General features: G+C 43.5%; 2 protein-coding genes and 1 pseudogene across 3 annotated transcripts in view; 1 reads left to right on the top strand and 2 right to left on the bottom strand.

The window, feature by feature from the left end:
* LOC136480862 (uncharacterized) overlaps positions 1-10,443 on the top strand; it is a 37,839-nt gene extending 27,396 nt beyond the window's left edge. The window contains exons 11-12 of the mRNA XM_066478297.1: positions 9,696-9,994; positions 10,422-10,443. Of these exons, the coding sequence (XP_066334394.1) occupies positions 9,696-9,994; positions 10,422-10,443 (321 nt within the window). The remainder of the gene's footprint in view (positions 1-9,695; positions 9,995-10,421) is intronic.
* Positions 1,849-12,855, bottom strand: LOC136484233 (uncharacterized). 2 transcript variants are annotated; one of them, XM_066481457.1, is made up of 4 exons: positions 12,816-12,855; positions 12,454-12,707; positions 4,288-4,359; positions 1,849-2,840 (listed from the first exon to the last, which is right to left on the bottom strand). In XM_066481457.1, exon 4 carries the CDS (start codon positions 2,838-2,840, stop codon positions 1,992-1,994), a length of 849 nt encoding a protein of 282 aa, XP_066337554.1. In that variant the 5' UTR covers positions 4,288-4,359; positions 12,454-12,707; positions 12,816-12,855; the 3' UTR covers positions 1,849-1,991. The 2 variants fall into 2 exon arrangements, with proteins under 2 accessions (XP_066337554.1, XP_066337553.1); XM_066481456.1 differs by lacking the exon at positions 12,816-12,855 and having other exon boundaries at positions 12,454-12,770.
* Positions 12,856-24,365: 11,510 nt separating this feature from the next.
* On the bottom strand, positions 24,366-27,447 carry LOC136480861 (uncharacterized; annotated as a pseudogene).
* Positions 27,448-27,683: the final 236 nt, after the last annotated feature.

Below are 27,683 nucleotides of genomic sequence, written 5' to 3'. Positions count from 1 at the left end.
ACTACCTCCCGGGGAATTCACTAGTATTGGGTTTTTCATGGCACACAAAGGTATGCTATGCATTCTAACAAAAGCTTGGGAGATAAAAGAATGCGAAGCACCAGAATCAAAAAGTACGGTAGCAGAAATAGAGTTGACACTGAACGTACCCAACATGACCTCAGGCGTCTCCTGAGCTGCATCAAATGACACATAGTTCACCTTCGCTGTGAGAGGTGGTCGGGCGTTGAACTTCTGATTGTTGGCCTGATTCTGAGGTGCTTGCTGGTTCTGCTTCTTAGGACACTGATGAGCATAGTGACCTACTTCTCCACATCGGTAACAGGCATTGGGATTGTTGGGTGCGCCACTCTTCATAGGAGCATTGTTAGGCGCTCCCTGGCGTGTTGCAGGATTGCTAGTCTGTTGCGGGGGACGCTGATTTCCAAACTGTTGCTGATACTGGGGGCGTTGTTGGAACTGGTTCCGCTGAGGATACTGACCACGGTTTCCCTGATGAGTTGGTCCTTGATTCCTCTGCTGGAAACCTTGCTGGGGATAAGCACGTGGGCGAGTGTTGCTTCCAGAAGCTTGCCCTTGGAGCCTTCTCTTCTTAGCTTCCATCTCCTTGCGCTTATCATCAATCACGATTGCGCGATTCACCAAAGACTGGAAGTTAGGATAAGTATTAGACATCAGCTGGAGCTGCAGTCCATCATAGAGTCCCTTGAGGAAACGGCGTTGCTTATCCTTGTCATCTGCCACATCATTAGGAGCGTAGCGAGATAGTTGTGCGAACTTGTCCCGATATTCCGCCACAGTCATTGATCCTTGCTTGAGAGATCTGAATTCTTCCTGCTTCAGTTCCACTAGTCCATCAGGAATATGGTATGATCTGAAACTGTCCTTAAATTCCTGCCAAGTGATATCAGGAGCATTGTTGGGACGTCCAAACTGGAATGATTCCCACCAATCCTGAGCAGCTCCTTGGAGTTGCCCGGAAGCATACAACACTTTCTCCAGGTCGTTGCATTGTGCTATGTTCAGTTGTTTCTCCACAGCACGCAACCAGTCATCGGCCTCCATAGGGTCTGTGGCATGTGTGAACACCGGTGGACGACCTTTCATAAACTCTCCACGCTTATCTCTAACCTGGACAGGCGGTGGACCTCTTGCAGGTTCATTGTCCAAACGCTGCATCATAGCTTGCATCAGCTGCGCTTGCATACCCAAGATCTGCTCCATGGTCACAGGTGGCGGTGGTGGATTCATAAGAGCATCATGCCCATGACCACGGCCTCTGCCTCTTCCTCCTCTTGCGGCCATCTGTTGTCCAACAAATGTGCAAAATTTAGAGATTTTTCCAATTATAGAGAACTTACAAGAGATATGAAACAATGCTGAAATTTTTCTGGGCAAGACTCAAATTCAGCAGTTCAGTAAAACTGTTATAACTCGAGTTTCAGAGATCCAATAGAGGTGCACCAAGATTAGTTAGAAAGCTTAGGACATCAGCTACAACTTTCATTTTGACCACTTTTACAGATTCGAACTCACACATAGTCAAAAATAGAGCTAAACCGAAACTGTTCTGAGTTCCAGACAGCGCAGGAACTTCAACTTGTGCCAATTAGATCTCCCAAACCTGAATAGCTATTGACGTGATTCCAAAGACACTTGAAAGATACAGAGGTCTAGTTATCTCCACACAAATTTCAGAATTTTTATCATCCCAGATTTCGAGTTACCAGATAAAGAACACAGGCTGCTCCAGAAATCAGCACAGCAGAGATAAGGTAAAATGATACTTCTGCATTAAGATTTCATTCTAAATTTAAAGTTCCAATCTAAAGAAGTTGTGGACATGCCCACAAACTTCCAGCAATCAAGCAAAATACCAACTCAACCAAGTTCACAAATCAAACATCTAATCAACCAAGTTCACAAGACCAACAAGACTAAATAAGGACACGAACTAACGACGTGATAATCTAGATCAAGGCACCTAACACCTATGGAGCGGTGTCAATCATGGTGAAGGAACGGCGCTTCTTCTTGTAGATGGAAGGCTGTCCCAGCTGTGCTCGAAGTTCATCCACTTGTTTCTGAAGACGTCTCTGCGCCCTCTGAGATGCACGTAGTTCTCCTTTGACCTCATCATCCACTCCCTGCATAGCGTGGACATGCTGCACCGTTGCCTCCAAAGTGGGGTCATTCTCTGGTGGAGCCAAAACCTGCCAAACACCCTCATGATCATTTCGAGGAAGGAACCTGAAGCGATCCTCCCTCATGGCCTCGAAGCGACGACCATGGTAGTGGATGTAGGCATTCTGTGCTGCATCCTCCATGCCATCCAAAGCATGGGCTCTCCTAGCAGGGGTACTGTGGACAGTCTCCACCTCATGTCCATTGATGATATCATTCCATGCGGTGACCACCAGCTCTACCTTCCAGAAGGTAGCCTCCAGTGGGTGCTTGTACTCGGCGCAGTGGTAGCTGATGGAGGCGTGCAAGTCGGGGAAGTAGTCGTCCAGCACGTGGGTGAGGAGAGTGTGGTAGTAGGCTGTCTTTGGAGCTGGCTTGAAGTAGTACTTGCACTTCCAGCCAATCTCATCGTCCTCCACAGGGGCAGCTGGGGAGGGTGCAGGTGTAGGGGAAGTAGCCGTCGACTCCTCAGGTGTAGCTACCACAGGGTAGACGGGCACAGCGACTAGTGTAGGAGTAGGTGTAGGCGTCGGTGTAGCCATCTCCTCGTCGTCGGAGATGATCACAATCTCCCTCTCCGCTGGTGGGGCACGCGGGGTGAACATGGCATGATAACCGGCGGTGCTGAGTCGAGCAGTCTTCGGATTATGAGACATCTATAGATTTAAAGTGAGATAGAAATTAGAATCAATAATTTTAAATAATAGATTAAGGTATGAAAAACATAAATGTTTTAATAAAATAACAAGGATAAGTCAGTAAGCAAGAAACCAGAGGAGCAAAGCTGCTAAAACGACCTTTTTCTAACTAGGCTTGCGTCCTATAGTCAACACGGCTCTGATACCAATTTGTCACACCCAATTTTAAGGATAAAATTGAATGCACTAAACTCGTGTGTGCCCAGGAATCAATCACACACACAAGCTGACAAATTACAATAGTATCATCACAGTGTCTCATACATCAGAGTTATAATAGAACATAGTCTCATACATCAGAGCGGAATAATAAAATAGAATGAACTCTCTCGAGGCCGTCATCACAGGGAAGGTCAACTGGTTGACCACAAGCCTAATAATCCTCCGGGAAATCCTCATACCCGTTGTCATCTGTTACCCGTCCGGGATTTTTATCCAAGTAAAGAAAATAAACAAGTGTAAGTACATTCCGTACTTAGCAAGCTAACATGGGGTTATGAAGCTCAAAAGGATAGACTCTGGTTTACTGCGGTTAGCATTTTTAATAGGTCAAACTTTTATTCTCAAGTATTATCAAGTTATGCTTAAGCTCCCATTTAATTCCCATAAGAACAAATATCGGGGTCAGGTGTACCATATATCATCATTGAACAACTTTAAATGATCATCAACAATTAACCAGTTATTCTGTGAGTTTTCCGGGCCGCTCGTAACCGTGAGCACGGCTGTTATAACAGTTTGTTACCCTCTGCAGAGGTGGTGCACATTCACCGCGAGTCGTGATCCCCATATGCCCGGGTTAATTACTCCCATGTCACTACCAAGGTGAGCGGGCAGGGTACACTATGAAGCCATTTCATAGGTTTCCCTAACAAGTTAGGGCCGCTAGGTTTCCTTGGCAGGCAGATGTAGGGACCCCCCTTTCCTATGGCACAAATCCATCGCGGCTATACTCATAGGAACAGAGGCAGCCCTATACCCAAAGTGGCAAGCCCCATTTGCGCCAAAAAGGTAACCTCTAACCAGCTAGGAAAGGTCCTATTACTGAGCTAAAGTCAGAGCCATATGACTCTCCCGGTTGCACTGTCAGTCCCAGCTTTTGCCGACAGATAAGTCCTTATGGAGGGCCGGGAGCAACATGAACAAAGGTCATTTGCACTTTCGCCCTATGGAACAGTTGTTATAATTCATGTTACTCACTTTGTTCCATAGTATCATTCATCAATATGTATATCAAGTTCAGTTAGAGCACTAGCAATCTACCCATATGCATTTAACCCATAGGAGACAAGTAACAAGATAACAATCACTAGGATGTCCTTACGGGTATCAAAATTAGACACATGCAAATGAGTAATTGCTTAAAGTGAAATAGGACATCAAGGAAGGCCCATGTTATACTTGCCTTGGTTCACAAACTCGTGCTGGTCCTGCTGGTCGTCGAAGAGTTCTTGGTCTCCAACGTTTTCCTCACCGTCTGAACGCGACCAACACGGCAACATACAACATTCCAAAAGCATTCATGCGAAGCAAACACTCCTATCATTAGAATAGTACACCAACAGTATTGATATCAAAATAAAACATTTGTAAAACTAATCTACATTTCGCTATGATCACGTCAACGCGAAGTTCACGAAAAACGGAGCTAAAATGCGAAAGTTATGATTAAAACGGGTTTTCCAATAGCCCTATATTTAATTAATTCTAATCATGAAATTAAAAAGTTCCAAACTTGACTAACAGTAGCTCCAACATGTAGCTTATGAAATTACGAAGCTAACGCGATTTGAATGGATCAATTCGGAGTTAAAACGACAATTATATAAGCGAAACAGTTCGAATGGCATTTCTGTAAATACTGAAAGCGTACTTTTGACTTAAACAGTGAAGTTTACGCTTTCTAAACGGGATTGCGCATTCGGGGAAATACGCTAAGGACGGCGGGTTAGGACTTAGAAAAGTCTAGGGGCTCTTTAGCAAATTTACCCCCGAAGGGGTATCTTCTATTTCGGGCCGTAGATCGCGCGATGGACGGTTCGGATTAGCCTGGGGGGTTTCGGCCGGCCGGAACAGTGACTCCGGCGAGGCAAGCCATGGCCGGCGGCGTGAAGCTCACTGGCGCGCGCGGTAAGGGGCCTACGGGCCACGGTTCTAAGAACCAAAAGCACCGGGCGTACGAGGGGAAGCGAGCGAACACGTCCATGCCAAGAAATCGGCCGGAGGGGAAGGCCGGGGCGGCGGACACCATGACCGGCGGCTTGGAGCTCGCGGACGTCTGTGGAAAGGGCGCTAAAAGCCACGAAACGCGAAACGAAACGCATGGGGAGAGAGAGGGGACCACGGCGAGCTCACCACGGGCGAAAATCGGAGGCGGAAACGGCTCGGAGACGACGGCGATGCGGACGGCGAGGACGGTGGTCGGCGGGGCTCCTTCGTGCGGCAGTTGCGGCCGGGACAAGGCGAAATTGGAGCGGGGGCAGCAGGGGGCGCGCGAGAGAGGGCTCGGCTGCCTTTTAACGAGGCCGAGGGCAACAGGAGGACGCGCCCACGACGCCAGGGCGCTGAACGGCGGTTCCACCTTGACCGGGAGCGGGCGCAGGATGCGGGAGGTTGGGGGCGGCGCCGACAGGCGGGGCCCGGGCGTCAGCGGCTGGGCGCGGGGCGAAGGCAGTTGCTGGGCCGCTCGTGGCTGGGCCGGCGGTTGCCTGGTGCGGGCGCAGGCTACGGTGCTGGGCTGGGCGCGGCTGGGCCGGCGCGGGGCGCGCGGCTGGGCCGAGCGGGAAAGGGTGGGCTGGGGCGCTGGCTGCGGTGCTGGGCCTCGGGAAAAAAACAAATGGCCATGGGCCGAATGAGAGGAAGGGGAGGAATGGAAGGAAATTCCCTTTTTCTTTTTATAAATAAAATTTTCAAACTCATTTTCAAAAGGTTTTTAGAATCTTTTAGCATTTGAATAAAACACCCGTCACAGAAATAAATATGCAATAGCATGAATGCATCAACATGTTTATATTCTTGCATTTTCTTTTAATTTTATAAAAGGAATATTACTTCCTAATTTGAATTGCACATATAATTGCATATTTAAATCAAATTTACTATTTTAAAAAGAATTCAAATTTTTGGGTGTTACATTTTCTACAATTGGTCATCTCCACGAAAGACGCCAACTTTTAGCCATGATAGTTGGAATTGACACATTTTAGGCTCTTTTGGTTGGGCTTCCCAACCTGCTTTGGCTTTAAAAAAGCCAAAAGCCAACTAAAGGTGTGGGAACTCATAAGTGCTTTGGCGAAAAAAAAGCTTCTCTCTAGTTCAAAACTCACAGCATCCCTCTCTCTGCTTTAACGGGCTGTGGAGGTGGGTAACTTTAATGAAACTACCCACCTACCATTGGTTAAGAAAAAACGATTCAATCTTTTTGTGCTTCCTTCCCGTCCTTGACCTTCCCACCCGCATTGCCATGACTCGCGAGGGACCACGGCTAGGGTTCCTTCCGTTGGCACAGCTCTAGGGTCGGCCGCCGCCCTCTGCTCAGACGTCGAGGCCGGCCGTAGCCCCAGGTCGCTGCCCCCATGCGGCGCTTACCCGTCCGCTCGTCCCAAGCCATGATAGCCGACCCAGCTCCTAGCGCCGCCAAAGTGGTCTAGTTCCTAGAGTGCATCTGCGACGCATGCGATGCCGTGCCTAGGAAGCCCCTGCATGACAAAGCGGTGGCCCCTGTCGCGCGCCAATTCTATAGGACACTGCAGATAGTGATGAGTTCAAGCTTCGGCATGGCTGACGCGGCACTTCCAAGAGCCTCTCTGCATGTGCAGGAGCCATCCAAACCGCTGTCCGCGAGAGAGCGCGTCGAGAGGGCCAGGGAGGGCGCGAGAGTGCGCTTCGGGGAGTCGTGCTAACAACCGGGGAAGAAGCAGATAGACAAGAAAATGAGAAGGGTGTTCTGGTGATTTCATTCCTTTTGCCTACAATGAGAAACCGTTTTGCCAAACGGGTCACCAAAACGGCTCCAGCTCCATCGATAGAGCTATTTTGTGGAACTGAAGCCAAAAAAAATGGCTTCACATATGTAGTGCAACCGTGCCAAACAGGGCCTTAGTTAGCTATTCCCAATTATCGATATTGATGATTCTAAAACTTTCTGGATAGGAATACATGGATAGATAGAATCAACGATCTTAGGGCTACAGAAGAATGGATAGTTTGAGATAGCGAGGCTTAGAGCAAGCCAGGGGAAGGAATGTCGTGGGGATTTAAAGTACTTAATGATTTTTATGGATGTGCCAAGACATTGATTGATGGATTATTTGGATATCTCTTGAGCATGCATGTTATCCCTCTCATAGAGGGTTCCCTATAGATTTCTTATATTTTATTACTATAGAAAAATATAATTGTGATGCTTTTCTTTACTTTCCATAGTTCATTTTTTATCGGATTCTTTTCCTATTTTGTTAAATATTTTGATAGATATAGACCTATATGATCAATGCTGTAATTTTTATCACTTGATAGTGAAAAGATGACGTTTTGACTTCACTTATAGTAATATGTTCACATTTATTTATAGTTTTTCCACATATCAAAATCAAACTTTAGTTTTCCCACATATGTTCACTTTATAATTTTTGTAATATTCAGTATTTAATTTATATAGTTTCTAGTTATTATTTATGTGGACTTTTTATTCAAGTAAATTTTTTAATTTATTTGGAAATAAAAGTATTCATTTTCATTGTTTTTGCTTGGAATTAACTTTAGTAATTTTGTTTACTTGGACTCTTTATTTAGGTATTTTTTCTTTCCGATCTCGTGTATAAATCTAATTGCCATTTTTTCCTTAATTTATTATTCCAATTTTACTATTTACCAATTGTATTATGGATTCTTTGGTTTAACCTAAGCCATTAATCATCATAATATCCAACAGTTTATGTACCTTTTCAATTAATGAGAGAATTCCTATACCCAGTCGGTGAACGTGTGACTCCTTTAAATAGTAAGATAATAATAAATTCATGTTAATCATGTGTGAAGCCTCCTTTTGACCTTGTGTACTTGGTCTCCTGTTCTTTGGTCCCGCAATCCTTCTAGTATATCATATTGCTTTCATGATTTATCTATGCATTAAATATTTTTGTTGAATACACGTACAATTTAGTTATAACTAGTTCATCAACCCATGCTCCTGCATGGACTAATTTGAATCTTATGAGACATAAGTATTAAAAGTCTACCAACAACTAATCATTATGCTCTCATTTTGGATTGTTCAATTTAGAATACATACTCTCTCATATCTATCCTGCTAGGATAAGCATTCCACTGTCTTTTTCCATTCATATGTATAGTTTTTTTTCTGTATGGCACTTCACATGTTTTAATATGCATAGTGGAATCCTTATCCTAAGTTATATACGGTGGTCTTTGTTGCAACCAGGTCTCCTGATGACAAAAGCCAATATTTTGACTATATATTTCAATCTTATCAGTTGCCATAATCTTTGTGTTGCACATTTTATGTTTCAACTCTTGTGGTCACCGTAACTTTTATTCAAACTCTTATTTTCTATTTCAACAAAAATAAGGATTTTAGGTCCTATACTATATTTTCAGTTACATTTTTAAGCCTAATAATCACTACTGTTTACTCCAAAAGGAGTCTCAAAACCCAGCCATGCCAGGGCCACGTTTGGTCTACACTAAACTCCTCCCTTCTCAAGATGTTGAATTTGATCTATCAAATAATTATATATATGTATAGTAGTGTTTATCTTTAGATAACAAACTACTTAAAATAATATCATCAATAAAGATGTATCATAATTTTTTATCACGATGTCTAAATTTATCTTAAGTGAATAACTTATTACCTTGTAATAATATAATTTTAAATGAATTGCATGTCGTTGGTACATGTATCCTTATATGAATATTTTTCATGCGTGGTTGCTGGAACATAAAAATGTATAAGAGCATGTATACTTTATTTGCATGTTGGCATCATTTACATATTAGTGTAAGTTGTTCTTTATGTTGTGCTAGATGTGGGTCATTTATATGCAAATTTAAGGGGTTACTTATATTAGCTATCATGTCTCGTAAGGATTAACCTGGAGACTCAGGTTCCTATAGGAGCTTCCGGTTACATTTTTTTTATCCGTAGCGCCTACAAATTAATGTGAGGGTACAAGGCTACCGTTGGAACCATTAGCGGTCTGGTTGGGGCGGTGGCAGCAGTCTGACTCTAGGGAAAAGCACCCTGTTGGATGTGAGACTAAGGGCGTCCCCAACGGCTGTCTAGCTAGGAGCAGCATCCTGCCCAATCACAAAGAGAACCAGAAATCACTAGCTAGCGCCGAGGCAAGAGCTCAGCTCGCACATCTCCCAAAAATTTCCATGTCACTGACATGCTTCCTGCTATCTGCCTTTTTATTTTTTAATTATTTTTAGTCTCCACATCAGCTAGCGATTCATAAATGCTGTTGGGGACGCCCTAAAGGATTGTGAGCCACAAGGCGGAATCATGTCAGAACATAATTATGGTGTGTTTTTTAATCTTTTGTGTGCTTATTCTTTCGGCGATTGGAGGCCCAAGGGAAGATGAAATTCTGGATGGTTTTCCAGCACTATCCACTAAATTGAAATCATAAAGTGAATGGATCAGATTCTGGTATAGCGTCAACATAATTAATTAGGCTATGTTACAATGACACTAAGGTTTATTAAGGCAGTGTAATGTTTGTCCTCTTCCATTTTGTTCGCTAGTCAGCACCTTAACGAAACTCATAAGAACGATTATTCGTGCAGGTTCACCGGGCCTGGATGCGTAACGACCTGCTGGCAGCCGGAGCAGGTTGGGGTCCTCGAGAAAGGGATGATTTCCAATTCAGGCGGAACTGCGTCATTTCAGAACTTGACAAGGAGAAAGAATCCAAGAGACTAAGCAGGTCTGCGGGACTCCTGGCTGCGGTCATTTTTCTCATTTTGACCATATCACTACAAGCGCCTTTCGACGTTGCAGAAAATCTTCACTCAGACAAAATTGGCTCAACATACTCAGAAAAAAATGAGAGCAAAAATATTTGGAGATTTTATGGTCAGCGATGGTATGGACCTTGGTTGTACTCAGTGGTGGCTATACTTTGTTTCACGGTCGCTGGATTTCCATACGCTTCCCTCGAGACTCGCAGGTTGTTTCTTATTAGCGGCGGACTCTTGCTCTGGTTCGCCGTCGAGTGGTTCCTTCTCTCCTTCAGAGAGGGGCTGTCAATAGTACTCAGTATATCCCAGGGGTATAGGGATGACCCTATTTCGCGTCATGGTTCCCGTGACCGCGTTATTCGGCTCCATGTTCTTCGCCGTCGCTGCAGGATCATTGCTTTGGCGAGTCCTTGTTCATGCTTTGGCACGATGGTACAGGCTTGGCTTCACAAGATGGCTCCGCAGCTTATTTCGGTGCCACCCTGTAGGATCATTGCTTCCGTTAGTGAGTGTTATTTTACTACTACTCCAATGTTCTCTTTTTCCGTTTAGCGTTATGATGTGCTTCGTCTAGGATTCCCTGTAAGAAATTTATATGCACACATGTGAACATTTGAAATTGTTGTGTTTGAATATTTTGGTTCCTCTAATAAGCAGATTTGTCCGGCTGGACGCAGCCTCATTGATGTCCTCTCTGGCTATATTTTTTCTCTGCATCCTCGCTGTACATCCTAAGGCAATATGTGTGGGTACTGAGTACTCTGTTTGCACATTTGTTGCCGGAGGAACGCTGCTCTACGTCAATTCACCGGTAGAATCTTATATTACTATTAGTAACGGGAGGCCACAACATAGCCTCCACGTTAATTCTCACTGGACACGTAAAAAAATACTATAATTTTTCACATTAATCGTCAACTATCTGACCATCAATTTAAAAGACTCTAACCATTCATAACCATTATGTTTACTAGTTCACCAACCCGTGCTTTCGCACGGGTTAGGATCTTATGAGACACTAACTAATAAGAATTACTTATATTAAATATCTTTTTCTCTTCACTAATGTTCTAAAACAATAGCTATAATAGGTACTCTATAGTCTATATTCAATTGTGATAATCTATCAAATATTGATTTATAAGTTTTTTTTCATCCATATCCATAGGGTTTTTTTTCTTTTCATAGCACCTCTGTGTATCTCCAATATACATTTAGTTGAAACATTTACTTAAACAATGATAGTTTTAGCTGCAGTCTATATTTTGATGAAGTGAACCTAAATTTTGATTCTTTTCCCCAAATTTTAAGCTTATTAATTCCTCAGATACATCAGCTATTATTTACAATGGTGATTATAGTCTACCAATTTGATGGCAAAATGTTTTAGATTTTTGTAAGAATTTTAGGATCTATCTTTTTTATTTCTACTGGTTTCGTGAGTAATAATTTCTACGATTAATCTTTTTTTAGCACCATATGTATTTAGTTGAAACATAAATAAACTTAAAGTGTATAAACTCTTATTTCATCCATTTATGTGATATCATGAAAATCTATACTTTAACCTTTAGCTTTTGATCTAGTTGTTTGTAATATTTTTTGCATGTATTAATTTGAAATTCTAATGCTTATTGTATCATTTATTCAAAATTTTCATGTTTTATTTTACTAAAAGAATATTCTAGGTCCGAGGCTACCCTCTTAGTTTTGACAATGTCATAAATAGTTGTTTCAGCATGCACCATGGCACTCAAGATGTTGAATTTATTGTATCCTATTAGTATTGTGCTATTAAACAAATAATTCTTAAAATTAAGTTACTAATATTCATATGATATAATGTTTCAATCAAAATGTTTGAACTTTTTTCAAGACAACGACTAACAAAATTTATTGTCATGAGTGTTAATATAACTTAAAGTGAGCTGTATGTGTCATTACTATGTGGTTTGCCAAGGATATATTTCCACGCTTGAAAAGCTTATAAAAATAAATATTTATAGTAATGTAAGTTTGAACTTATGGATGTTGAATTATTGTTCGTAATAGCTTATATTAGCATTTACATGTAGATTTGAGAGATTTTTGTTAATTTTTATAACGGTTGAGGTGGATAATTTAGGTACAAATTATATAGGTATATATTACTTTACATTATCTTTCATAATGCTATGTATGGGTAATTTGAATGCAAACTTAGGCGTCAAAGCATTATCTTTCATAATGATAGAGATGGATAATTTATAAAAAATATTATTGGATTTGTTTAATTATCTTTATAATTGTAGAGGTTTGAATTTTGCATATAGGCTTTATTGATAACTCCACGGATCATGGTCCCCTAATTTTTTAGCAACATTAGCATGTAATTCGAAGTAATTCAGTGACATTATTATTAAGTTAATAAAAAAATTATACCTGATGGTCAATAAGGATTATATCAAAACTTATTTGTGCGAAGTAATCCAAGGACATTAAAACTAAAATGTAAATTATACCTAATGGTCAATAAAGATCATATCATGTACGAGGCAGGAGACAAATTAAATTGTAATTATGGGATCTAGCAAGATGGCCATACCTTTAGTCTACAGGTGCGGCCGATGCCAGCATTGATGTAGATGCCGTGGACGCCGGACGTTGTGGCACCTGTGGCCTGCGTGTTCTCGCCTTCCCTTTCTTGACGTAGATCTCGCTCCTCGTTGTCCCCATGATGCTGGCACACGCCCGTCCTTCCGTCCCATCGATGCGGCTGGATCGAACGTCAGTGGTCGGTGCACGGCCGGATGTTGGTGCTTGGTGCATGGCCAGACGCCGGCTTCCTGCATGCGTACGCTGAAGTGCTGGATGGAAATTGTCACCTCGTTTGGTAGTCGATAAATTTTCTCGATGCCTGGATTTTAGGCTATTTTTGTTAGTGGCCGGGGCACAGATGTCGTCCACCTCATCAAGTCGACGCCGGCTGGTGTAGTGTCGAATTAGAAGAAGTAGGTGTGGCGTTGCCTGTCTCGTCGGTGTCCACCGGCACATAGTCGGTGTAGCGTCGCCAGCCTCATTGTTGTCGGCAGGCAGGTAGTCAGTGTCGGCAGCATCGTTGGGTAGGAGCCATTGCAGATGGTGTCCGTACTTGTCTCGACGTCGGCGGGTGCGGTGGTGTTGTTAATGTTGATGTGGAGCCGTTCTCGATGGCGTCCTTGCCGACTCCATGCATCCCGACGCTGATGGATCCTACTGGGAGCCGGGCGTCATCTCCGTCGGCTTGTTGTCCATCCTTACCATGTCGTGGCCAGAGCCACACAATATGAGCCAGCATACATGGAGCTGTGCAAGAATAGGGGGGGAAATCAGATTAGTTTCTCACCCATGGAGGACGACGTGCACGCCATCACCCTCCTCGCTTCTGGAACGCGCCGTCTTCGATCTCTACCGGACGGCGCAGACCGTGCGATGATCCGCGGGAGCTTCGGACGTTGATAGATGAAGTGTAGATGTACGTACGTGCCTGCGCTGTGTTGGCTTCCTCCTTGCTTGCTCTGCCCGGCGACCACAAGTCAGCTGCCCGGCGGCCGGTGCCGCGTGGAGCCGTCTTGAGGCGGCGTCCTCTTTTTTTCTCCTCCGTTGGAACGTCTCCTCAGGCAGGTGAATCGATACCTCGCGAGGATCCCTTCCGGCTTGTGGTAGGGAAAATAATGTATCTCTATCTTTTCCTTCTTTCTTGCTATACGTAGATTTTAAAATAATGGATTTATTTTTTTTCTTCTTTTTATCTATAAAATAATGGCAAATGTGGGTAATTTTCTAGAAAATAAAGTAGATCTAATGGTCACCGATTGCTAGAGTTTATAGATTTGATGGCTATATGTTTCTGATTAATGTGAGAATTTGTAACATTTATCTTTTTTTCTTAACGCGTCTGGTGAGAATTAACATGGAGTCTCCCCGGGCCTTCAATCAGTAATAGTAAGATTATGTACACACTACACAGTATGCTTGTAGTAGTAAAATGTGGCAATTATATATTAATAAACTGTATTCGTAGAATTGTGATGGCTATCAAATATGTAGGCAAAGGGAGCTGCGTATTGCCTTAACAGATAACCTGATGTGAAAATATACTTAGGTACCGTTTGCCTCAACTCCATTTTATGGGTGGAGTTGTTTTTTAGTTAAGCTCCATGAGCAATTCTAATGGGAACGGGGATCCCGATCTTCCGTCAGGTTGAAGATAAACAACGATTTGTTCGGAGAGCGATACACCGATCCGGCTTCAGATCATAAAGACCCAAACCCTGCCACCTTAGCACCACGTCTCCTCTGGTTATCAACCGTGTCACAATCCGGTTGACCTCGCCAAGAAGACTAATCTCTACTGTGAATCGAAGAACACAAGCAAGAACAAGATAAAAAGCAACTCAATTAAAGTGACAATTGCAGATGAATGATTAAGCACTCGAAGTTGGGGTCTTGCAAACCGATAACGGCGACTGTTCAACGACAGATTGATCTAAAACAAAACCCAAAACCTAATGTAGGTGGTGGCTACTGATTATATAGCCTAAGGGATGTCCAAGGATCCCTCTTCACGTCCTAAAGGTGTCCCAACACGTTATAAGGCCCAACGGCCCAAAAGACGACGACGCAGCGTCGTGACAGATTCTGGATGTCAACTTGTTTTGACAATTCCCATTGATTCTGATGGAATTTTGATGTGGGACCACTTCCATTGGTTTCCTTATGAAATTATCTTTCCATCAATATGTGGATCATAAAAAACGGAGTTCGGATGCGTCCTGGGCGTCCGTTTTATTGCAGACTGGTCCTGACGACCGAGGCAGACTCGAACTCGGATTGGACTGGGCCTCTGGCTTGGCTTGGACGTCCTTGCTGGCCTCCTAAGGTGGTGGCCAAGGAGGAGGACGTCCAAGGCCATCTCTTAGGCGTTCTCCATCTTCTTGGGGCGTGCTCCAACTTGGGTCTAGGGTCCCAAGGATGTCTAACAAGCCCATGACGACAGTGTAGCTCCCGCCAGAAATAGCGACAGAATATATTGGTGATTTGGAGCCCCTGCCGACGTGATATTGAGATGGAACCAGATCTATTTGAAAGCTTATCAAACAAGCTTTCCATCAAGTGCTCATTGACCTCGATCGCACTCCGGATGGATGAGTTATGGCCTTCCCAATGAGGCACTGTCGGGCTGCCGACGAACCAAAAGTTCAACTTTGATGAACTTCCATTATGAAACACATTTGAACCTACAATCAAATAGTGACATGTACATGTGGAACCAAGTGAATTATAACCAAAGCCACTATGCAAATGTAGGAACGAGCGCACCTTATAATCATTGTTCGTATCCGAAGGTGCCACGTCCTCATCATCCTCCCCTTCTTGACAACAAACCGTCCTCGGTTTGGGATTAGCTGAAGGAAGCGTTGTTGGTAGTAGCCAACATTGCTCCCCTTCTTGAAATTTAACATGTTTCTTTATAACAAAACTAGGGAAACTCGACATGACAAGATTATAGCAATTGGAATCCTTTGGTTGATCATACTTTTGCACAATATTAGGAGATTTCAGAGTTGAACAAATATAGACATGATGCATCATATACTCTCCTTTACACTTATATTTTCTAATAAAATGATATGTACAAGTAGACAACCATGGCAATTCAACACATTTAAGTTTCTCTTCTATACTACTAAGAGCATATAAAGTATCAAACTCAATATAACCCAAAGTATTTGAAGAATACAATAATTTCTTTTCTTTTTTTTCGGTAGCAATGAGAAGCAAACGTTTACGTTCAGCATAAGTAATTGGTTCCAAAACATGGAAAACTGAAGCATCATCAACTAATTCATCTTTATCACAAGGAACGTCAAGCAAATTATCATGGGACAAAGATAAATTAAGAGAGGGTTCCACTAACAATTGCTCTATGATAACATGGTTTGTAGAAAAATTTAGTACATTAAGACAATTTTCACCTTCCGTGAGTGTAGCACCATGGGCATTACCTGTGTTCTCAGCAGCAGTAATAGGTGCATTGTGAAGTGATGATTCTAAATTTGCATATAAGGTTGTGAGCTCCTCATTTTCTTCCATGTCATCCTCTCGCTTATGGATATTATCCTGCAGAAGGTTAGTCATAGCAAGAGAAATAACAACAGATTCTTCCTCCAAATGGTGCACCTCATCATATGAAATCAAAACAGGAGGTGGATTAACAAAGGTTTCTCGTATAAGAAGTTTTATATCATTCCAAGTTTGAGGTTTATCAGAAGGATTTAAAGACTCCCACCAAGATAAAGCAGAATGTCGCAAAACACTAGCTGTATTTTTTACCTTCCTCCTTAGACACATAAAGCGAGTAGCAAATATGTTGTCGATGGCAATTTCCCACCCCATGTACTCATCAGCACCTATACCATCATAAGTCGATAGATACAAACAACCTGTCATTGTTAGAAGATAGCAAAAGACAATACAAAAATATTATCCCTATCAAATGACTACGTGGTTGCAGTGGTGTCACTTTTGACTACAAGTGGAAGCGTCTTACCAAGCTCTTACAAGTTCTTATCAATGCAAGCAGTGGGCGGTACAACCGGCGGCTGGTTCGTGATACCTATGAGGTAGTGGTACTGAGATTGCAAGGACATTTTTTCTGTACTGATCTGAAGTATATATGTGGAGCTTGGGAGGCACGAAAAAAAACAAATATATATATGTGGCACACAAGTCAGTGACAGACAGCAATATTGAATAAATGTCTAGAGCACTTGTCCTAGTTGCTGGCCTATACGTGTTCCTATCACCAGTTGTGATAAACAAGAGAGGAAACAAGGATGAAAGGAAACAAGTATTAAAGGTAGCAACGGATATGAACAAGGCAAAAGGTACCACAAACAATAGAGCTATTGAGTGTTCCTTATGTGCTCCTTTTCAATATCTTCTATTCTCTTTTACTATTTTTTTCTTTTATTTTTTTTGTCCAATCTTTTTTTTTTTCTTTTGATCTTTTGATATTTTTTTCTCAACAAGGAGCACACAAGAATAAACCACAAAAAATTTGAGCTCAATTGAATAAAAGATGTGACCTATAGAAAATTAGGACTGTGCTCTAAAAAGCATACCAAAACTTGTGGGCCTAGAAACTCAATTTTCCTAATCGAATTTCGCAAATCTAATTTTTGCGAACCCAACAATGCTGGGATGAAATAGATCTAAAATTTTCTGGCGTTCTCCGTAGATATAAAATTTTCCCCGTTTCGAGTTCGGATGCAAAAGTTATGACTGTTTTTAGGAAGCTGCTCGAATAAGGGTTTTAGTGGACACAAGATGCAAACCGATGGTGATACGGAATAGTGGCGGATGGAGGGATCAACACAAACTAGAAAAGAACACAATCTAAACTAGCAACAAGACTTTGACCTAGGACACAAACTCAACAACGGAATCTAAAACTGAAATATGCAAAGGCTATGGCGCGGAAGGTTCTAGGATAGGAAATAAAAGTATGGCACTGGACTATAGAACAAATACGAAACTCTCAAACTAGGGAATAAAAGTGAACCTGACGGTATACCTTAGCTCTGATTACCACTTAATGGGAACGGGGATCCCAATCTTCCGTCAGGTTCAAGATAAACAACGAATTGTTCGAAGAGCGACACACCGATCTGGCTTCAGATCACAAAGACCCAAACCCTGCAACCTTAGCACCACGTCTCCTCTGGTTATCAACCGTGTCACAATCCGGTTGATCTCGCCAAGAAGGCTAATCCCTGCTGCGAATCGAAGAACACAAGCAAGAACAAGATAAAAAGCAACTCAATTAAAGTGACAATTGCAGATGAATGATTAAGCACTCGAAGTTGGGGTCTTGCAAACCGATAACGGCGACTGTTCAATGACAGATTGATCTAAAACAAAATCCAAAACCTAATGTAGGTGGTGGCTACTGATTATATAGCCTAAGGGATGTCCAAGGATCCCTCTTCACGTCCTAAAGGTGTCCCAACACGTTACAAGGTCCAACGGCCCAAAAGACGACGACGCAGCGCCGTGACAGATTCTGGACGTCAACTTATTTTGACAATTCCCATTGATTCTGATGGAATTTTGATGTGGGACCACTTCCATTGGTTTCCTTATGAAATTATCTTTCCATCCATATGTGGATCATAAAAAACAGAGTTCGAATGCGTCCTAGGCGTCCGTTTTATTGCAGACTGGTCCTGACGGCCGAGGCAGACTCGAACTCAGATTGGACTGGGCCTCTGGCTTGGCTTGGACGTCCTTGCTGGCCTCCTAAGGTGGTGGCCAAGGAGGAGGACGTCCAAGGCCATCTCGTAGGCGTTCTCCATCTTCTTGGGGCAGTGCTCCAACTTGGGCCTAGGGTCCCAAGGATGTCTAACAAGACCATGACGACAGTGTAGCTCCCGCTAGAAATAGCGACAGAATATATTGGTGATTTGGAGCCCTTGCTGACGTGATATTGAGATGGAACCAGCTCTATTTGAAAGCTTATCAAATAAGCTTTCCATCAAGTGCTCATTGACCTCGATCGCACTCCGGATAGATGAGTTATGGCCTTCCCAATGAGGCACTGTCGGGCTACCGACGAACCGAAAGTTCAACTTTGATGAACTTCCATTATGAAACACATTTGAACCTACAATCAAATAGTGACATGTACATGTGGAACCAAGTGAATTATAACCAAAGCCACTATGCAAATATAGGAACGAGCGCACCTTATAATCATTGTTCGTATCCGAAGGTGCCATGTCCTCATCAAAGGATCCCTCTTCACGTCCTAAAGGTGTCCCAACACGTTACAAGGCCCAACGGCCCAAAAGACGACGACGCAGCGCCGTGACAGATTCTGGACGTCAACTTATTTTGACAATTCCCATTGATTCTGATGGAATTTTGATGTGGGACCACTTCCATTGGTTTCCTTATGAAATTATCTTTCCATCCATATGTGGATCATAAAAAACAGAGTTCGGATGCGTCCTGGGCGTCCGTTTTATTGCAGACTGGTCCTGACGGCCGAGGCAGACTCGAACTCGGATTGGACTGGGCCTCTGGCTTGCTTGGACGTCCTTGCTGGCCTCCTAAGGTGGTGGCCAAGGAAGGAGGACGTCCAAGGCCATCTCTTAGGTGTTCTCCATCTTCTTGGGGCGTGCTCCAACTTGGGCCTGGGTCCCAAGGATGTCTAACAAGACCTATGACGACAGTGTAGCTCCCGCTAGAAATAGCGACTAGAATATATTGGTAATTTGGAGCCCTTGCCGACGTGATATTGAGATAGGAACCAGCTCTATTTGAAAGCTTATCAAATAAGCTTTCCATCAAGTGCTCATTGACCTCGATCGCACTCCGGATAGATGAGTTATGGCCTTCCCAATGAGGCACTGTCGGGCTACCGACGAACCGAAAGTTCAACTTTGATGAACTTCCATTATGAAACACATTTGAACCTACAATCAAATAGTGACATGTACATGTGGAACCAAGTGAATTATAACCAAAGCCACTATGCAAATATAGGAACGAGCGCACCTTATAATCATTGTTCGTATCCGAAGGTGCCATGTCCTCATCAAAGGATCCCTCTTCACAGTCCTAAAGGTGTCCCAACACGTTACAAGGCCCAACGGCCCAAAAGATGACGACGCAGCGCCGTGACAGATTCTGGACGTCAACTTGTTTCGACGATTCCCATTGATTCTGATGGAATTTTGATGTGGGACCACTTCCATTGGTTTCCTTATGAAATTATCTTTCCATCCATATGTGGATCATAAAAAACGGAGTTCGGATGCGTCCTGGGCGTCCGTTTTATTGCAGACTGGTCCTGACGACCGAGGTAGACTCGAACTCGGATTGGACTGGGCCTCTGGCTTGGCTTGGACGTCCTTGCTAGCCTCCTAAGGTGGTGGCCAAGGAGGAGGACGTCCAAGGCCATCTCTTAGGCGTTCTCCATCTTCTTGGGGCATGCTCCAACTTGGGCCTGGGTCCCAAGGATGTCTAACAAGCCCATGGCGACAGTGTAGCTCCCGCCAGAAATAGCGACATACTCCCTCCATCCCAAATTGTAAGTCATTCCAAGAATCTTGGAGAGTCAAAGCTTCTCAAGTTTGACCAAAATTATAAAAAAATTACAAAGATTTATGACATCAAATAGGTATACTATAAAAATATAATTAACAAAGAATCTATTGGTACTTAGTTGGTATCATAAATGTTATTATCTTATTATATAAACTTGGTTAAACTTGAGATGCTGTGACTCTCCAAGATTCTTGGAATGACTTACAATTTGGGATGGAGGAAGTAATATATTGGTGATTTGGAGGCCTTGCCGACGTGATATTGAGATGAAACCAGATCTATTTGAAAGCTTATCAAACAAGTTTTCCATCAAGTGCTCATTGACCTCGATCGCACTCCGAATGGATGAGTTATGGCCTTCCCAATAAGGCACTGTCGGGCTGCCGACGAACCGAAAGTTCAACTTTGATGAACTTCCATTATGAAACACATTTGAACCTACAATCAAATAGTGGCATGTACATGTGGAACCAAGTGAATTATAACCAAAGCCACTATGCAAATGTAGGAACGAGCGCACCTTATAATCATTGTTCGTATCCGAAGGTGTCATGTCCTCATCAAATTCGATCTATCGATAGAGCTAAAACTGTTTTGGTTAACCGTTTAGCAAAACAACTCATCTTGATGGGAAAAAATGAAATAACCATAATGTCCTTTTCTTAATTTTTTCTTTTCCTTTTCTCTTTTTTATTTCCTTCTTCCCTATCACGCTTGGTCCTTCACGATTCCGGCAGCCATGTGCCCAACCTCTTGCTCACGCCTCAGCAGCCACGTTGCGTGCGCCCGGCCCGGTGACGGCGCTTGCATGCAGCCCGGTGGCTGCGTCACGCATGGCCCAGTGGCCGCGCCCGATCTTTCCCGGCACGCCTTTTCTTCTCCGTGCCGTGTTTTCCTCTCACAACAAACCAGCATCAGCCTAGAAACCAACCAGCGAACACGCCGTATAGCAGCCTGCTACTATCATTCCAAGCATGTACATGTGGAACCAAGTGAATTATAACCAAAGCCACTATGCAAATATAGGAACGAGCGCACCTTATAATCATTGTTCGTATCCGAAGGTGCCATGTCCTCATCAAAGGATCCCTCTTCACGTCCTAAAGGTGTCCCAACACGTTACAAGGCCCAACGGCCCAAAAGACGACGACGCAGCGCCGTGACAGATTCTGGACGTCAACTTATTTTGACAATTCCCATTGATTCTGATGGAATTTTGATGTGGGACCACTTCCATTGGTTTCCTTATGAAATTATCTTTCCATCCATATGTGGATCATAAAAAACAGAGTTCGGATGCGTCCTGGGCGTCCGTTTTATTGCAGACTGGTCCTGACGGCCGAGGCAGACTCGAACTCGGATTGGACTGGGCCTCTGGCTTGGCTTGGACGTCCTTGCTGGCCTCCTAAGGTGGTGGCCAAGGAAGGAGGACGTCCAAGGCCATCTCTTAGGTGTTCTCCATCTTCTTGGGGCGTGCTCCAACTTGGGCCTGGGTCCCAAGGATGTCTAACAAGACCATGACGACAGTGTAGCTCCCGCTAGAAATAGCGACTAGAATATATTGGTAATTTGGAGCCCTTGCCGACGTGATATTGAGATGGAACCAGCTCTATTTGAAAGCTTATCAAATAAGCTTTCCATCAAGTGCTCATTGACCTCGATCGCACTCCGGATAGATGAGTTATGGCCTTCCCAATGAGGCACTGTCGGGCTACCGACGAACCGAAAGTTCAACTTTGATGAACTTCCATTATGAAACACATTTGAACCTACAATCAAATAGTGACATGTACATGTGGAACCAAGTGAATTATAACCAAAGCCACTATGCAAATATAGGAACGAGCGCACCTTATAATCATTGTTCGTATCCGAAGGTGCCATGTCCTCATCAAAGGATCCCTCTTCACGTCCTAAAGGTGTCCCAACACGTTACAAGGCCCAACGGCCCAAAAGATGACGACGCAGCGCCGTGACAGATTCTGGACGTCAACTTGTTTCGACGATTCCCATTGATTCTGATGGAATTTTGATGTGGGACCACTTCCATTGGTTTCCTTATGAAATTATCTTTCCATCCATATGTGGATCATAAAAAACGGAGTTCGGATGCGTCCTGGGCGTCCGTTTTATTGCAGACTGGTCCTGACGACCGAGGTAGACTCGAACTCGGATTGGACTGGGCCTCTGGCTTGGCTTGGACGTCCTTGCTAGCCTCCTAAGGTGGTGGCCAAGGAGGAGGACGTCCAAGGCCATCTCTTAGGCGTTCTCCATCTTCTTGGGGCATGCTCCAACTTGGGCCTGGGTCCCAAGGATGTCTAACAAGCCCATGGCGACAGTGTAGCTCCCGCCAGAAATAGCGACATACTCCCTCCATCCCAAATTGTAAGTCATTCCAAGAATCTTGGAGAGTCAAAGCTTCTCAAGTTTGACCAAAATTATAAAAAAATTACAAAGATTTATGACATCAAATAGGTATACTATAAAAATATAATTAACAAAGAATCTATTGGTACTTAGTTGGTATCATAAATGTTATTATCTTATTATATAAACTTGGTTAAACTTGAGATGCTGTGACTCTCCAAGATTCTTGGAATGACTTACAATTTGGGATGGAGGAAGTAATATATTGGTGATTTGGAGGCCTTGCCGACGTGATATTGAGATGAAACCAGATCTATTTGAAAGCTTATCAAACAAGTTTTCCATCAAGTGCTCATTGACCTCGATCGCACTCCGAATGGATGAGTTATGGCCTTCCCAATAAGGCACTGTCGGGCTGCCGACGAACCGAAAGTTCAACTTTGATGAACTTCCATTATGAAACACATTTGAACCTACAATCAAATAGTGGCATGTACATGTGGAACCAAGTGAATTATAACCAAAGCCACTATGCAAATGTAGGAACGAGCGCACCTTATAATCATTGTTCGTATCCGAAGGTGTCATGTCCTCATCAAATTCGATCTATCGATAGAGCTAAAACTGTTTTGGTTAACCGTTTAGCAAAACAACTCATCTTGATGGGAAAAAATGAAATAACCATAATGTCCTTTTCTTAATTTTTTCTTTTCCTTTTCTCTTTTTTATTTCCTTCTTCCCTATCACGCTTGGTCCTTCACGATTCCGGCAGCCATGTGCCCAACCTCTTGCTCACGCCTCAGCAGCCACGTTGCGTGCGCCCGGCCCGGTGACGGCGCTTGCATGCAGCCCGGTGGCTGCGTCACGCATGGCCCAGTGGCCGCGCCCGATCTTTCCCGGCACGCCTTTTCTTCTCCGTGCCGTGTTTTCCTCTCACAACAAACCAGCATCAGCCTAGAAACCAACCAGCGAACACGCCGTATAGCAGCCTGCTACTATCATTCCAAGGCGTGATTGGTACTTCGTAGCAACTAGGGTGCTCAAAGCATATTTTCCTAGGTAGCCATCAGCAAATTTCAGTATGTCCACGGCATTTTCCATGAGAACATACTTGGGCTTCAAGTACGCCACAATATCCATGAAAGTAACCATTTGCTTGTTTTTCTCATCTTTAAGTGGCTCATCACGGTTTTTGAACCGATTAAACCCACTGATACCTTGACATGGTGGGCCTCCACAAATGACATCAACATCACCCTTTTGAAAGAGTAGATATCACCCAAAAAAAAAATGGGGAGCTAAACAAACAGGGAGGAAAACCACACCCAACTAAATACTCACAGGCAGCGGGAGAATTTTTCTTCTGTGCCCTTCTTGTACAAATTCTCTAATTTTCAGTGGGCAGTCACAGGTTAGCTAGCTCATCTAGAAAGAAAAAAAGAAAGAAAGGTTAGCTCATGGCAGGTTATTGAATTTCTCTGTAAAACTGGATCTAAGTCTAATGGTAAAGCAAAACAAAATTACTTGTTTTTCTCTGCAATTTTTTTCCTAAGTTCAACATAAGAGGCAAATCAAATGCAAAACATGTGCAGAGGAGGGGAACCTTGGCCTTCTGCGATTGGAGCTCGACCGGATCCAGTTCAGAGAGTTCTCCATGGGGACGGGGTGGACGCTGACCTCCAGTCCAGAGAGTTCTCCACGGGGAGTGAGGCATGCTCGATCCATGCGCACGGGTGCTGCGACGACGGCAGGGGCCCAAACAATATGAATTCAATTTGTTTTTTTAATTCAATGCCAAAATCTTAATAAGAGTGTTATTTCAAATTTTGTTCAGTATATCCCGTTTCATTTATACCTGTCTTGTATCAAATTGAAATCATCTTATTCTGAATCTCTGTCAGCAAGGAAGATGGCCTAGTTCTTGCTTTAGTATTTTTCATTCATGTACATTTGTCCTAAAAGATAGAATGTAAACAATCTTATTTGCACAATCGATGACCCGTAATAGTGACATCACTAACTGGAGAAGTTACAGCAAACCAGGCCAACTTTCCTACTTTACTATATCAATGGCCCATAACAGTGGCATCAGTACATAGACGGCACGCCACATTTACTGAAACAACAAAAGCTCCTTCCAATGTGCAAAATTATAAGATATACCGGCATAACATTGCCATGACAAATCTGTAGTGGAATTGGCCACCAAATCTATCTCATTCTGTCGATATGAAGCAAGTGACTCCACAGTGGAAAAGGTGGACATCCTCTGGTTAGAGGTCTGAGAGATGGGAGTAAACATAAATCTGGTAGAAGGAATAAGGCCATCTTCATCTTACAACAAACTGATCGCCTCACAGCCTGGGTGGAATGCTGTTCTGAGTAAACAGAATGAATCTTGTACAGCAACCACTGTGGCCTCTAACTCTTCCCTGTCAGAAAAGACAACCTTCAGGTGCCTCTTTCGCCCCTTCTCACAAAATATGAGGACGCTATCACTGTCACAGCCCCGTCCTTAATTATCACACAACCACTACAGTAGGCATCTTCATCCTTCTTGTCAGCAATGATAACCACTGACTCTCTTAATATCTTAGAAAAATTGTTGACGTCATGTCTGATATCCTTTCCTGCACAAAATTAGAATGGTTTAGTCAAAAAAACAAAAAAGAAGACATTGTCAACCAAGTTACAGACCAGGTAACATGCTCCTAAAATTTGTATGATAAGATTAAGCAATCGAAACCAGTGGTCAGGTTTATGGGATGTGTGCTCATCCGAAATGTGTGTCAAAATCAAACCAGACTAGGTACTACTTGATGGTTAAAACTGGAAGTATGCGCAACTGCGCAGAGATCTTTATAAACTTTATAAGAAATGATCACACTACCAAGTCCACTATTTCACTTTCTGCGTGCTTTTACATTCCTTGACTTTGGTCTGGTTTTTCCATCAGCAATTGTTCGTTTTCAACTGGATTTAGATAAAAGACAGGAAACTTTCACTTGAAAGAAGACGTAAACTAGTCGATCTTAAAATAAGCAGGGGCTCTGCTTCTTTGTTAGATGGGTCAGTGAAGCTATGTTTTGCATAAACAAGGCTTACGGAAAAGACGTAAGTTGGCAACAAGTGATGGTTAGGTTGAGATCCAAAGTAAATATGACAACACAGTGCCAGAAAACTACCGAGTTCCTGAGCATACAGAGAATATGGGAGGCAATACAAAACTGAACGCACAAATTTGAATCTAACACAACATTCAAAGAACAGCAACTGTAGCAACCATTGGACGATCTAAACTTCAAGAAAGGCAGCAGATTCTGTCAAGGGGAAAATCTACTCAAAACACATTATGATACTAAACTTAAATCCAATGCCGCGTTATCAAACTTTCACCAAAAATATCCCTGAAAGCATTCATGCTTCAGAATGACAAAAAGAAAATGGGCGTGCAAAAATTGTACACAAGGAAACAGATTATGGGGCCTTTGCCTAAACAGTTCGACAGTATCTAGTTTCTTCTAACAAAACTAGCTGCAAAACCAAGAAATCAACAGCAAGGCAAATATTAGCAGCAAGTAGCTCTATGTCCTAATAAACTACTAGTCAGATAGCAGCTCCCTTCGTCATTAAAAAGAAAAAGAAAAAAAAAGATCAGATAGCTCCAAACTATGCTATGTCTCTGATTCTCAAAAACAGAGTGTACTGTTTTCAGTAGAACCTGCTAGCAGGGCACAATAATTACAATATGTGAAACAAGCAACCAAACTCGAACCAGTACTCAGTACATCCACAACCACAACCAAGCTGGACTGCTAGACTTAAGATAACCAAAACATCAACGAGGCATTGTAGAATACTCCCTCCATTCCAAATTATAAGTCATTCCAAAAATCTTGGAGAGTCAAAGCATCAAGTTTGACCAAAATTAATTAGAAAATTATAAAGATTTATGACATCAAATTGGTATACTATGAAAATATAATTGATGAAAAATCTAATGATACTTAGTTGGCATCATAAATGTTATTATATTATTATATAAGTTTGGTCAAACTTGAGATGCCTTGACTCTCCAAAATTCTTGGAATAACTTATAATTTGGGATGGAGGAAGTACTAGCAGCCCTAAATCACATATAGATCAGATAACAGGCACATTCAACAAGAGATCATCACAATCACAATAACGATAGAGTATTCTGGCAATAAAATGAAGCAATTGTTGGATAAATTCTCCATCTGCCGAACTCTATGAGCAGTGCATATCACCATCTTTACCCAGCATCGAATCGTACCACAAAACCATAACTAAGTAGATGCATCTGAAATTACTGAAGTAGTTCAATAGGCCACTAAGGCACTAACTAATTAGGGGAAAGAGACGATCCATTCACCGGGCGGCGTTAAGCCCGAGCAGCACTTGACGACGAATGCCGGGAGATGGGAGAAGACTGCGGCGACCCGGCAGCCCCAAGATCTAAAAAAAGACGGTGTAAGGAGAGGTGAAGACAGACCTAGAAGGGCAGGGTGAAGACAGACCTAGAAGGGCAGGGAGATGCGGTGCGCGGAGGTGCTGGCGCCACGGTGGAACTCGATGCGATGAGGAGACGCAGCGGAGGGGACGATGGAGGTGGAGATCCACGGTAGCGGCGGCGGCGGTCCCGGTCTCGTCACGGCAGAGTCGGGGGGAGAGATCGCCGCAGTCTCTGTAGGCCGGGCTGTTTCAGCGGGGAAACCCACCGATGACCGACGAGCGAGGGCGAGGGCGAGGCGGATGCCGCGGCGAGCTAGGGAGAGGGCAGGCCGGCCGCTGCGACGCCGTGCGAGGCCGCCGCCGCCGGCTAGAGCGAGGGAGAGAGCAGGGCAGCGGCGGCGGCGGCTAGTGCGAGGGAGAGAAGCAGCGTCACGTTAGGTGCGCCCATAGTCGCCCCAGACCGCTTCGCGCAATGACCATATTGGGAGGCTTTCAGCCGTGTACCCTTAAAAAAGACGCCACATTCTTGCGTACCTCTCAAAAGTTGGTCATCACCTACATGTCCTCGCTCGAACTTTTCTTTTTCCTCACGCCATTCCATCGGCATTCTGTTAGGTTTTGGCCATTTGGCGGCTCTGACATGTGGGACCAGGCTAGAAAAATATCCTCCTTGCCCTCTGGGTCACTGACATATTAGGCCGCCATCTCCTTCAGTCTCACCCGAGCCTCTCTCTCAGTCTCTCCCCATTCTCGTTCCTCACTCTCTCACCCGAGCGGCGGCGAACCCTAGCGGCGGCGGATCTGGAGACGGCGGCAGTTGGTGTTGGCGGCCCGCCC

Source organism: Miscanthus floridulus, chromosome 9 (assembly GCF_019320115.1).
Source record: "Miscanthus floridulus cultivar M001 chromosome 9, ASM1932011v1, whole genome shotgun sequence".
Taxonomy (NCBI): Eukaryota; Viridiplantae; Streptophyta; class Magnoliopsida; order Poales; family Poaceae; genus Miscanthus; species Miscanthus floridulus.
Note: the sequence above shows the minus strand (reverse complement) of the source record. Positions and strands in the feature narration are given on the sequence as shown.

What these genes read in the sequence shown, in the direction of transcription:
- LOC136484233 (XM_066481457.1), bottom strand. Translation starts at nt 2,840, where the DNA reads ATGTCTCATAATCCGAAGACTGCTCGACTCAGCACCGCCGGTTATCAT.